Source organism: Natrix helvetica (genome assembly GCF_964273705.1).
Source record: "Natrix helvetica genome assembly, chromosome: 2".
Lineage (NCBI taxonomy): Eukaryota > Metazoa > Chordata > Lepidosauria > Squamata > Natricidae > Natrix > Natrix helvetica.
The window spans coordinates 27,197,800-27,211,322 of NC_138552.1; the positions used below are offsets into that span (position 1 = coordinate 27,197,800).

The window sequence follows — 13,523 nt, forward strand, 5'->3', positions numbered from 1 at the left end:
ACAGAGTGAATAGTATAAATCTCCAAATCTGATAGAGGTCGGTGTAGAGTACATTTTTGAAAAGTGTGATCAAGTACTATATGTGATGTTTCAGTAACATAGATGGGCTTTCTACTTCCACAGATTTATGTATAAGCATGTCTCAACTGATTGAATGATTATAAAATAAGACATCTGTTCCCATGAAAGGCTAAGTTATTGCAACCTCAATGTGAGTAGATCTTCTAAGAAATTTTTGACACAATTAATTAACATGAGGATGCTTCCACAACCCAATTGTTAGTTCACACATTTCACTTTTATATCAGACATGGGCTGAGTTCAAAGAACACACTGTGCTATGGTTTGATTAACAAATATTTTTCTGGTTAATCATAATTAGCTAGGCTAATATACCATATTATTAAGCCATAGGTCATGATTACAAAACACAGTGACTGAATTCATACCTTATGTTATGCCAGAACTGATCAAATGAATGAATCCAGCCATGTTCTCTCTGTCTCTTTCTCTCTCTCTCTCTCTCTCCCTCTTTCTCTCTCTCCCTTCCTCCCTTAGTAACATTCCTAGTGTAAAGTGGAAAATAACTTCTTGGAACCTGCAACTATACTGAGGTGTTTATTTTAGTGTATATGTTTTGACCTGTACTGAATTCAAGAGAGTTTTCAGAAATTTAAATATGCCATAAACAAAATTTCTAAAATTATTGAGTAGATATAACTATTTGCCTCAAGCTTTCCCAATCTACCACCCTCTAGATCACGGGTATCAAGTGACGTATCGGAACTCCCCCCCCTTTCCTAAACCGGGCGGGGGCGGGGCCAGCACATGCTCTAGATGTTTAGGAGTTCAGATTCCCAAATTGCCATCTTGTTTGGTTAAATTCTTTCAAGATAATGAGATTGCCTGTGATGTAAGATTGAAAAGGAGGTCAAATGAGAAAAGGACAAAAAATACCAAAAAAAAAAAGGAAATTAGGCTCACATGTACAGTATATGAAAGAACTTTCTCCAGCTTCAGAAAGACTGGTTTTTCAATTGCAATATTTTTCCAAGAGATATTTATTTTCAAGAACATGTGCTAGCAATAATATAGAATTGATAACTGTGTACTTTTCAAAGTTCACCAAAGAAACATACAAGTCTAGAGACTACACTGGTCATAAATTTGAAGGGGCTGGATTAAAGCTAATTGCTGGAATCAGGAAATAAATTATTCAAATCTAAGCTTTAGAGTCTGTGGAATGAAAAATGAAAAAAAGAAGCAGACAATTTATCAGCTCACAATACATGAAAGTATGAATGACTGTTGTTGTGAAAATGGTCTAAGCCCACCCCACACTATACAGGAGACACTCAAAAAGCCGGACAGTATTTGACTTTAAGGCTATGCCTGCTGGACAGAGGATATGAGGACAAAAAGGAGAATATGTCCACCTTTGGCTGGATGCCTGATAGCCCCATCTGAACTATATATTTGCCTTTGGTGCAAAAATATCATAATGAAGGAGCACGTTTGCATACCCAAGGTTAAACTGTATGTATGTTGAATTAAATTAATTTAAATGAATTAAATTAAACCTGGACAGAACTCAGAATATGGAAGCAATAGGCTTTATCCATTTTATTAGGGATTAATTACATGAGCAGTAACAACTATAGAAATACAGTCTTATATTGTAATAGCTGTTAGTTAGTTACACAACTTTGAAGGATTCATCATATTTGGCAAAGCAAACAACGAAAGAGTTATACTCATGTAAATATTCACAACACTATTTAAATAAACTCTTTCATCCTGCCCACCAAACCACACAAGCAACTTTCTCCTTTTTATGCAGGTCAGAATTCCTGAAGGAGCCTCAAATCTTATTTGCCTTCAAATGATCCATTAACTTAGAGAGCAAGTGTTTGCACTTCTGTAATGTTGATTGTATTGGCACTCTTATTGTGAACTGCAATCTTCAGATACACAGTTCAGCTTTACGATTCAAGCCAGCATAATTCAAGCCAGACTAAATTTTGATTGACCGCAAAAGGAAATAATGAATTTAATCCCAATAAATGCATTATGAGACACAGAGCTTTCGCAATTTAATTTTCACAAAATGAATTACTCATAAGGAAGGTAATTGTTAAGATCAGTCTTCCGTAAAGCTTTTACCATCTTCTTGATTTCAACAGGAAAAAAACTAATCTTTGAGGCTAGCAATGCTAACGTAGTAACTCAGAGATGAAGGAGAGACTATCTGTATCTGAGTCAGAAGAATTAAATGCGGGTAAAGCTAATTGGTAACAGTAAAAAAAAAGTTGTTTAGTCTATGTTTTAGCTCTGAATACGATGGTGGCCGTAAAGTACATTTTCTGAATGCTTCATAGAAAAGGAAATCCTACTGTATTCAGTGGACTTGCTGGCAAATAATATGCTATAGGATTCAGAATCGACACTGGTTCCATATTCAACAGCTATTACCTGTATTATTGTTACTCTACTGCTGGAATTAGGATTTCAGTCTAGACAATTCATATACTAATTTTTATCCCCCATACATTTTCAGTTCTTTGATGAATAAATATTTTGTGCAGGACGTATAGAATCGAGAATGTTAAAAAATAAGAGATATGTGTTTTTCAATATATAGGTAAGCTGCAGCAATATGCAAGTTCCAACTATATTTTACATTCAAGAATTCATGATACATTTAGTATTCAGAAGATATTCTAAAAATCATGTACACTGTACACAGTTTCTTGCTGAAATTCAATCTTTCCCCAAAGATACATAAACTGGATCTTCTTTTTTAAAAAAATTACAATTTCCTCTGCAAGAGATCGACTGTTTTAAAGTGGTTTGTGGAACATTCACTATTAGAAGAAAGCCTGGGTTAGAAATCTAACCCACATAGGCTAATATCAGCGAGGAGTTAGCCATTTCATGATTGGAGAGTGAATGTCTTTTTCCTTCACAAAATCCTCTTCTACGGAATTACCATCGCCAGATCCCATGTCATTCTCTAAAAGTTTAAATGAGAAAAAAGGGGGATTAGATTTTTTTTTTAATCAAGATGTGGATTTTTAACTAACGTTTTGTCTGAATCAAGAACTTTAAATATCTTGTCCATTCTCAACACATTATGATGATCTTTTATGCTGGCCACATGATGAGTGTCTCTCAGACAATACCGACTCCTTAGAACAGAGGTGAAATGCTACCGATTTGCCAGAACTGGATAATTTAAAAAAATGCTTTAAAAAGTAAAAAGAAAATTCTGACAATCGGACGGCACAGCTGATTATCGAAACTTTTTAAAACTTTTTTTAGCATTTTTAAAGTACCGGTTTGGGAGAACCGGGAGTAAAAAAAATGTTTTAAAACATTTTAAAAAGCTTGGTGCCCATGCACATGCAAGCGAACCAGTAGCAGACTTCAGAGCATTTTACCCCTGGCTGAGAATCAGAGTTGAGCACCATCTCCCTGACTGGTCTCAACTGGACAGGGAAACTTTTAAACTAGTGGCTCCCAACCTTTTGGGCACTAAGGACTGATTCCATGGAGAAAGTGTTTTCTGCAGACCAGAGGGGGCATAGTTGCCTGCGTCCCGCAGATGGGGCTTCGCTTGTTTGCGTGACCCGGTTGCTGGCATTCCATGGCTCAGTGCCAGTCCGCAGACCATGGGTTGGTGATCCCTGCTTTAAACCCTTTAGTGATGATCTTATGAACTGAATGATGGGAATTTGATTTTACATATGCTCATGTAATTTCAGGAGCAATGTTCAAGTAAGAGAGATGAGAATGTGGATATTATTATAGAACAAATTTGTAATGATATAGTAAATCTCCCAAGTTTTCCATAAGAATCAAAATGTTAATATCCAAATGCAATGCTCAGTGCTTCAATAAAGGATTAAATTAAGATAATCAAACATTTTAAATTGATTATGTGCCATCAAGTCATTGTTGACTCTTAAGAGTTTCTAACCATTTGGTTATCTTGGTGAAAATATAGAACTGGTTTACTTATGCCTCCTCCTCCCACAGAGTATGAATTGATGCCTTTGCCAGTGTCAGTAATGTGATCATGTACCTCCATCATCTTCCTAAAACATTGCTGCCAAAATAGATTTAGCAGGGCAAATGTGGGTGACCCTACTGGGAATATATATTTTTGGCATATGCTCCAGCATTCTTTGCTCATCCTCCTAGGAATATGGTGCTGCCACAATGGGGCAGCACAGCAGGAGTTGGGAGGTCAGGGGAATAATCAGGGAAGTAGTAATCATTCTTTGATTACAACAACAGTATTACTAAAGCACCATGCCTCATGCCTATTAAGTTTCAACAGTCTTCTCAGTATGCATTTATTGAATTCTGAGCCAATAAATAATTACCAGGGTCAAATATTTCTTGAAGCAAAGCATCAGGGGATTGCTTCTATCAGGAGGTTCTCTCAGGTATATATAATACAATTGCGATACACAACTCAATTAATTCAATACAATTTGCGAATGAGAATACCCTTGACATGGACAAATCTTCTAATGTGTTACACCAGGGGTGTCAAAATTAATTTCATTGAGGGCTGCATCAAGACTGTGCTTGACCTTGGGGGGCCGGACAGGCATGGCTAACTGTGTGTGTATGGCCAACTGTGTGGGCATGGCCAACTCTGTTTGTGTGTGTGTGTGTGGCCAACTGTATGGGTATGGCCATCTTGACAACATTCCCTAAACTGCTGGCATGTTTCCTCTTCACATTGGGTAGACCAGAACGAAGCTATGTTGGCCTGATCTTTCTTCTTCGCATTGGGTAGCAGGACAGCCCCGCAGGCCGGATCCAACCACATTGTGGGCCACATCTGGTCCGTGGGCCTTGAGTTTGACAACTCTGCTTTATATCCTTAAGAAATGTATACAATTAGGTTTACCTGTAGGTGGCAGTAATTTCCGTTGGTGGGGAGGTTTGGATGCAGCCAGTTGGAAGAAAGAAAACTTTACACACTTCCCAGTTACTCTGTCACATATGCCAGATGGGCAGCTGCAGGTTCTTAGACAATCCAACCCATAAGTACCATAAGGACACTCTGCAAGATAAAATATTAGAAAACAATATGCTTTAAAGATTTGTTATATTGCAGAAGGTTTTGTTCTACATCAGCATTTTGCAAGCCACTATAGGTTTAAAAGATTCAGCAGCATGCAAATTTGATAATTAAACAGTTAAGTAGAATGTTAGGAGTGCAATTCTAAATATAGTTGCCTCTAAATATAGTTGCCTCTTTGAATTTTACTGAATAGGCATGTATACCATGAAATTAAATCATTGATTCTTGAAAGCACATTTCTTGAAGGCATTTCCTTCAAGAAATATGCAGAAGATTCACAATCCTAAGCATACACAATTGTTACAAAGTAATCCATTATTTCACAATTATTTTTATTTTCAGTTTATTTAGTAATAGATTCAACAGTGTTCATTCTTGGATGGTATAAAATGTCACCTCTTCATTTAAGTACTCTTTTCCACAAAAGAATGTTTTGTCCGAAATACTGGATTGCAATTCCTGGAACTCCTAGGAATTATGAGAGTTGTGTTCCAACACAAGCGGAGAATGCCAAATGAGGAAGGTTTTCACCATATAATAACATGAAAATTCATTATAGTAATTATAGTAATTCATTATAGTAATATTTATCTTCCTACATTGGAAATAAATTACCTTTGTTTCATAGTTTATGAATATGTTCTTTTCAACTCTCTCTGTGTGTGTGTGTGTGTGTATCTCTATCTATCTATCTCTGTATCTCTATATCTATCTGTGTGTGTCTCTATCTATCTATCTATCTATCTATCTATCTATCTATCTATCTATATCTATCTATCTGTGTGTCTGTCTATCTATCTATCTATCTATCTATCTATCTATCTATCTATCTATCTATCTATCTTCCTATCTATCTCTGTATATCTCTATCTATCTATCTATCTATCTATCTCTGTCTGTCTATCTATCTATCTATCTATCTATCTATCTATCTATCTGTATCTGTATCTGTATCTATATCTATATCTATCTATATCTATCTATCTATCTATCTATCTATCTATCTATCTATCTAACTATCTATCTATATCTATATCTCTATATCTCTATATCTCTATATCTATATCTATCTATCTATCTATCTATCTATCTATCTATCTATCTATCTATCTATATATATATATATATATATCCAAGAGGTTAAGATTTCAGACTTTTAAAATACATATTTGGGAGGATAAAGTTGGCTAGGTATAAAAATGGCTCACATCAATCAGTACAAAGTCTAGTGCTATTACCCACATTATTTATCTATATTTTCTTTTCATTTGAAGGTTTATTTGCATAGAGTGATGGTAGAACAATTCCACTGGGCTTGGGACTGTATTAATATTGAAATAGCAGGGAAAAATAAATGAAGCTTGAGACAATAAACATATTCCTTGTTTTCATATGGCATGTTCATGTGTAAATGCATATAATCTTCAAAAAAGATACATCCTTTCCTACAATGAGCTTGAAGGGGTTGGGTGTCATTTAATCCAATTTTTCCATGATGCCAAAATCTGTGGCTATAGCAATCTTTCCTCATCTCTAAGCAGCCTCTTGCTTAAAACCTCTAAAAGGAAATATCTGTCACCTTTGAGGGAAAAAAGACAGATTTTTTTTCCTGGGTTTAAACCAGTGGTGGGTGCAAAATGTTTTAGAACCTCTTCTGTAGGTGTGGCCTGCTTTGTAGGAGTGGCTTGCTGGCCATGTGACTGGGTGGGAGTGGCTTGCCAGCCATGTGACTGGGTGGGCCAACTTGTAAAATGTGGTGAAACTCACTTAACAACGCTCTTGCTTAGCAACCAAAATGTTGGCTCAGGAACTCTGGCATTGAGGTGTGCAAGTCTTAAAGCTGTCAAGCTACAAGACCCTTGCACCCCTAACTCTTTAGAAAAAAAACCCAAGGGTGTTCAAACTTGACAGCTTTAAGACTTGTGGACTTCAACTCCCAGAATTCCTCCTCTCGCTCTTCATCTTGATGATGTGCGGACAGGAGGGGGGGGGGAGCTGGAACTGGTTCTAAACACCACTATAGATATGTGAAACCTCTTCTATAAAAAAGGTTAGAACTGGCAGGAACCCATCCCTGGTTTAAACTGTTGATACCACCAAGGTAGTTTCCATAATGTTTAGCTAACACAAAAATAAGGGGCAATGTCTCTTTAATGTAGATGCTTGCTACAGGGGCATCTGTGTCATGGCACATATTAAAAAGGGGCAGAGACTCTTGGTTGCCATTTTGACATTCTCTCCCCACACGGGTCCGATGGATGCCTGTGCTATTCATTTAAATATTTAAAAGAAAAAGTATTGCAATATTTACGAGAGCATTTTTTTAATTAAAAAAAATCAGCTGAATGTAAATATGATTCAGACTGAGGGAGTTGGGAAAGTCTTGACAAATTATTACATTACATATAAATCCAAATAAACCAAACCAAACCAAACCAAACTTATCGAATGCATTATTATGGCCCTTGACAAACTAATTTAGCTAAATTTGAGTATGCTGCAGATACACTTTGGAATGTAAGAAAGATAGAACTTTCTGCTCCATCTCAGGATCCAAAATGCACGTATTACAAAAATGTCTCTCATCCCCATTTAGTTGATTCTAGATAAGTTTGATATGGCCTTCTGGAACTTCACCTTTTCTTGTAACAGATTTTCATTATTGTAGGAGTGTGAGGGTTTGTTTTTTTCTCCTCAAGGCTAGAGAGCATGCCTAAAAAGCAATTATTAACCATGGTCTTTCCTTCTTACCTACAATGGTTATCTCGAATGCAGAAATAAAGACAGCCACTGCATGATAGCAATTGGTTTATTTTCCTGGTCTCTTTGCTCCCATCCTGTGATCAAAAGGCTTTTTGCAATTCAAACCTGACAGTCCTATTGTTACTAATAGTCATGGTTTTGTTGATTTTGTTCTAGTAAAATTAAGTTATCCTAGACTTTGCACAATACTAGGTCTTTTTTTAAAAAACAGTTATTTGGTATCATTATACCTCGGGGAGAGAGGCGGTCTATAAATACAATAAATAAATAATCATTATTCATTTATTATTAGCCTTCAGAAATTGTGGGCATTCCATCCCTGGAGGTTTTAAAGAAAAAACTAGATAGCCATTTATCTGAAATAGTATAGGTACTCCTGCTTGAGCAGGGGGCTGGACTAGAAGACCTCCAAAGTCCCTTCCAGCTTTATTCTATTCTAACATTCTAATTACTTTAACAGCCTTGTGAAATATTTAGGCTGACTGTCAAAAGCATTCTTGAATTGAGATATGAATCAACATCTAAAACTGACATTTGAATTTAGATGGATCAAAAGTTTAATGGCTACAATATGTATGGATCTTCCTTTTCCAAAATTATTTAAACTAAACAATTTAATCTAGTTGTAGGGAAGTGTTAATTGCTTTAGTACACAGCAGTACATAACATATTAACCAACTTTTAGGTACTAAAATACGCAGGAAAGCTAGATGTACTATCATCATCAACATTGGTATTTTGAAGTTGGAAACTTGTAAAAAAATATACAAAACATGTTATACTTTAAAGCAGGTTTATACATCTATCTGTTTACAGTGCAGGCTTACACTTTATATGACCAAAAATAATTACTGGTATTTGAATAACATAAATCCTTTTTTTCTTTGTTACTAATAGAAGGAGGACACATGAAGAAACCCCCATGTTTGCAAGAGCTAATAACCAATTTACAGATTATGTAAATAAATTAATTGGTTAAGACTGAACTGGATTTATCAATTTAGACAGTAGAAAGAAAATTATATTCTGTCAGAGGAAAGGGGAGAGAGAAAGAATGTTCAGAATGTTTATTTTGGATAACAGAAGCATCTCATTCTCTTACTTCCTATTGGCAGTGACCTGATAGTTACATAAATTGTTCTTAACAGTCAAGAAAATCTCTGTAAAGGCATTCAAATGACTACAGTATATTTTGGAAGATTTCAGAACCTTGTATCTGAAGGACCCTTATTATCTCCCAGCATATTTTAAAGGAGAAGGGGAGTTTATCAACATTCCTCTAGTGGGAGTTTAAAATCATATTGGTAGTCTTGTTTACTTATTGAACAACAAAATGTGGGTTCAGAGGTTGCTGTTTAGAATTAGAAGTCTCTGGGATTTATTTTATCCATGTCCTTTTCCAGTTTTTATTTCAAATTCTGTACTCATTGGGCACCCGCCATGCTCTATCTTTACTCTAGAATTCTACTTCTGCTTTTTACATAATATATAGGTGAAAGATGTACATATACAATCTGAAGAGAAACCAGAGTAAATCACCATATCTATGCTTTCCTTTTAAAGCTTATGTCCATGTTATGAAATGCAGGTGTTATTCTCTTGATAGCAGCACATATAAAAATACATTATATCTCTGAGAAAGAATACTGATGTAAGCACTTTTGAAATACTTTTATAAATCTCTCATTTAATATTTGCATATTGTTTCCCCATGGGTAATAGAGTGCCAGTAGAATTAGGATTAAATGCTCAACTTCTTGGGTACTTTAGTCAATCTTTTCCAATCTAAAAGCAGAGAAATTCTGAACCATTTTACAGGATTCTGGTAAAATGAAGATACATGTGCTAGGTATATGAATACTATCAATAACTATCTTTTTCAATCACAGGTTAATTATCCTACTTCAGCATAAATCTGCAGGTATTTATATACATTGGAGCAATACACACACATATACACATACAGTGTATATACGTATATTGGAGCAATTTCCAACAACTATACATTGACCATTAATTGTCATGATAGATAATGTTATCCAATGACCATTCTTTACCTTTGCAGATACCAAACTCATCTCCAAAATCATCTTCTTCAGAAAAGAATTGGCACTTCAGTCCGGGCCCACATTTGACACCATCCATTCCTGCAACTGTCCGGTAGCAAGTTTCTCCCAGAGCTGCAGCACACACCCTACAACAGCCGCAGTCATCCAACACCGTGCGCTTGCAATGCTGCGGATTTTTACATTCACTGCTGTCGCAGGACTCCGGACAATCTACTGCATAGTTGGCGCTCCAGGTAGCTCTAACATTCATGGGTACCAGAAGTAGAGTGAGCACCAGAAAACTGGCCATGGCTCCTGGTGGGATGAAAGCCCAATTCCACCGCCCTCAATGACAGGTTGCAAAAGTTCAGTCAGATGTCTTCTGTTCAGGGATGCAGGAGTGAGGAACTCAACGTGGAAATTCTGAAGATCAGCTTACAAATTTTGGAGCTTTATACAGCCTCTTGCCCACAAGGCCTGCCGTCGTCAGTTTCCTCAATCTGTCCTCTTGCCAGCCTCCCTTGTTTTACTTTGCGAAATCCAGGATGAAGTTTGGATTAGCACGCTGCTACCATCCAGGAATTGAAAAGCCTGAGCTGATGTAATCTGTTATGTTTAGTTGGCTTGTTTTCCAGTGAGGACTGAAATTCTCTCACATCCGTCTCAAATGCTCAAGGATGTCTGCCAGAAAAGTGCACAGGAGTAAAAGGGGGTGGGGAAAAAGAGCTAGTAGGTTACATACCTTCTCTCAGGACAAGTGTTGTTCTCACATTGGCTCTGCAAATCTTTACAAACTTTTTCCCTGAAAGGAACACCAAGCGTCAGGAAGAGAGATCATATATCTTCCTTGTCTCTATCCTTTTTCTCAACTGCAGCAGTAAGACAATAGATAGTTACTTTAAAATAGTCCTACCTCAACCTGGTGCCTCCAGATGTGTTGAAATTCCACTTCTATAATCCCTCAGACAGCTAACAAGAGCAGCAGGATGGAGAAAACTGCTTTCAAGTTTGGCAACACTATTTTAAAAGCCAGAGAAAAGTATTCCTTGAAACAAAACAAAATGACCCTGTCAATATTTAGATAGGTAGATTGCATTCAAAGACCAATGCCAAAGACAACAAAGAGAGGAGAGAAGTCAGGGACCTGTGCTTTCATCTTTTCATACCTCAGATAGACATCATTTTAGCATCTTTTAGATGCTTAGCACTTTTCATACAATCCATGGATATTTATTTTGATTAGGCTGGAAGAAATCTAAATGACCCTTCCTTCAATAAATTTCCCGCCTTCCAATTTCATGGTAGCAGATTTTCATGGGAGGAGGTACCTGAGATTCCATTCAAGCTGTCAAAGCCAGTTCAAGAAAGGGCTTCAATAAAATGCATGCGTTCTCAAACAGAAATTGCTCAAGCAGTAAGTCCTCAGTGATTTCCAACCAGCAGTTTATATATGTTCAAGTTGTTAATCTGCAAGGCATTTCAAGGAGCTTTGAGCATAATCATGATATAGACAAAGCAGGAGAGGCAGATGAAGGAATGTGGTGATGAATCTACAGGAATCTAAAGCAAATCACTATAAGATCACGTGCATCCTAACAGCATAGCAGAAACAGTATGAATTATGTGATCTATATAATTAAATTCATAACATTGACCATTAATCGACCCCTTGCCCATGTCATGGACACCCCAGCAAGTATCCTATTTTCAGAAAAGAATCTGTCAGATGAAGGCCTCTTCTATTTGAAGGGCTGCCAACTCCAAAGTTCATTTAGGGATAACAGGGGCCTAAATATTATGTATCAGTAGTCAGCAGGCACATTATCGGCAATTCAATGTCTTCATTATTAGGCTGAAAGGTAAATTTCTATTTAAGATAACCATAATTATATTTACCTCGCGCATATATAAATTAGCACAGGCAAATCTTAGATAGACTTATCCCTGTTCACTATTTGTAGTCTAACCGAATCCAAAAGTGCTTTTTGCAAGTAGTCAACTTTGTAAGACAAAACCACCATTCGCTCTCATCTGCCAAAAGTGGCCTGCTAGAAATCCTCATTGTCATAACCACAATTTCATCTATTGTCCTTCCTGTGTTCAAAAGCTAAGATTAACAGGATGGTACTCTTGCCAGGCTAGTTTTTAACCAAGGGCAACTTGTAGAGGAAGCACCCAGGAAAAAAAAACCTCTGACTCATTAAATTTAGGGTTGTAGACTTGATTTTATGACAATATTTGTTTTAATAGAATTTTTATGCCTGTATAAAAGCCAGTCAGGTAGATAACAGTATTATGCATACATAAGCATTCCCTGATTGATGAACCCCTTATGTTGCATGTGCAACGTTTAACTTACCAATATCCACATCGATATATCCACATCAAAGCAATTAATTTAATTTAATTTAATTTAATTAGCACTTCTAGACCGCCCCCTCTCCCAAAAGGGACTCGGGGCGGTGTACAGTCCATATCAAAAACATCATACATAATAACAATTAAAAATTATTAAATGGATAAATACATAAATAAGAGGAGGATAAAATAGACAGAACTGTAATTACTTTAGAGGACCTCCGTTTTCCATTAAGTACCACCTTTGACTGGAGACCTTGTGGAGCATAATGTAGATATGCTTAACATCAAGAACTAATCGTGCTTTTCTGTGAGGGGGTTTAGGCTATTTAAGAACTAGACAGTGGAAATGAAGCTGGTCCTCTCTAAATTATTTTAGGAGATACTTCAGATTAATAAAATATATAGTTTGGGAGGAATATTGGAATCAAACTCTACCAAATGGCCCTCCATCTTCTATGTAAACTCCTTCAGTGAAGGACATTTCACCACCTCCTGTTCCACATTGAACAACAACTTTAATCATGAGGCATTTTTTCATAAAACATTTCTTTTTATTCAGGCTATTTATAGTTTTCAAATTAGGTGTTAGGTGGATTAAATGATTAGATTGTTGAATAGAATTGCTTATGAACATTTTAAACTCCCCCCTTGAGACCCAAAATGAAAACAGGCAGATATAATTTTTTAATCAAATACATTCTAAAAATTATCAGTCTTAAGAGTTGTACTTACACATGGCTGACATGTTAATAATTTAGTATGTATCATAAACTAATGAGATTTTGAGGAAATGACAACTTTTATCAAGAAAAACTTCAACACTAAAAATTCTTGATATTTACATTTTTCACAGGATTCAAGGATTTACAGAAAGAATTAAGAGTTCCTGGTATATTGATAACTCAGCTTCTTTGAAGCTTCCACCAAAATGATGAAAACGTGTTTTTTTTAAATGAGAAACGTTTGATAGCAACAACATTTCAGAGTGTTTATGAATAATTGTGATCAGGCTTCAAATATTTAAATCTTTTTAGTAAAGGTAAAGGTTCCCCTTGCACATATGTTCTAGTTGTTCCCGACTCTAGGGTGTGGTGCTCATCTCTGTTTCAAAGCCAAAGAGACAGCGCTGTCCAAAGACATCTCTATGGTCATGTGGCTGGCATGACTAAACGCCGAAGGCGTACGGAACGCTTTTACCTTCCCACCAAAGGTGTTTCCTATTTTTCTACTTGCATTTTTTCATGCTTTCG

General features: G+C 36.3%; 1 protein-coding gene across 1 annotated transcript; it reads right to left on the minus strand.

Annotated features, from left to right (window-relative positions):
* Positions 1-1,616: 1,616 nt before the first annotated feature.
* Positions 1,617-10,536, minus strand: ESM1 (endothelial cell specific molecule 1). Its single transcript, XM_081943749.1, has 3 exons — positions 9,922-10,536; positions 4,925-5,080; positions 1,617-3,013 (listed from the first exon to the last, which is right to left on the minus strand). Exons 1-3 carry the CDS (start codon positions 10,220-10,222, stop codon positions 2,913-2,915), a joined length of 558 nt encoding a protein of 185 aa, XP_081799875.1. The 5' UTR covers positions 10,223-10,536; the 3' UTR covers positions 1,617-2,912.
* Between the last annotated feature and the right edge of the window lie 2,987 nt (positions 10,537-13,523).

What these genes read in the sequence shown, in the direction of transcription:
- ESM1 (XM_081943749.1), bottom strand. Translation starts at nt 10,222, where the DNA reads ATGGCCAGTTTTCTGGTGCTCACTCTACTTCTGGTACCCATGAATGTT. An exon ending in TGAGTTTGGTATCTGCAAAG is followed by an intron (nt 5,081 to 9,921) that starts GTAAAGAATGGT and finishes TTTATCTTGCAG; the next exon opens with AGTGTCCTTATGGTACTTAT. An exon ending in GAAATTACTGCCACCTACAG is followed by an intron (nt 3,014 to 4,924) that starts GTAAACCTAATT and finishes TTAAACTTTTAG; the next exon opens with AGAATGACATGGGATCTGGC.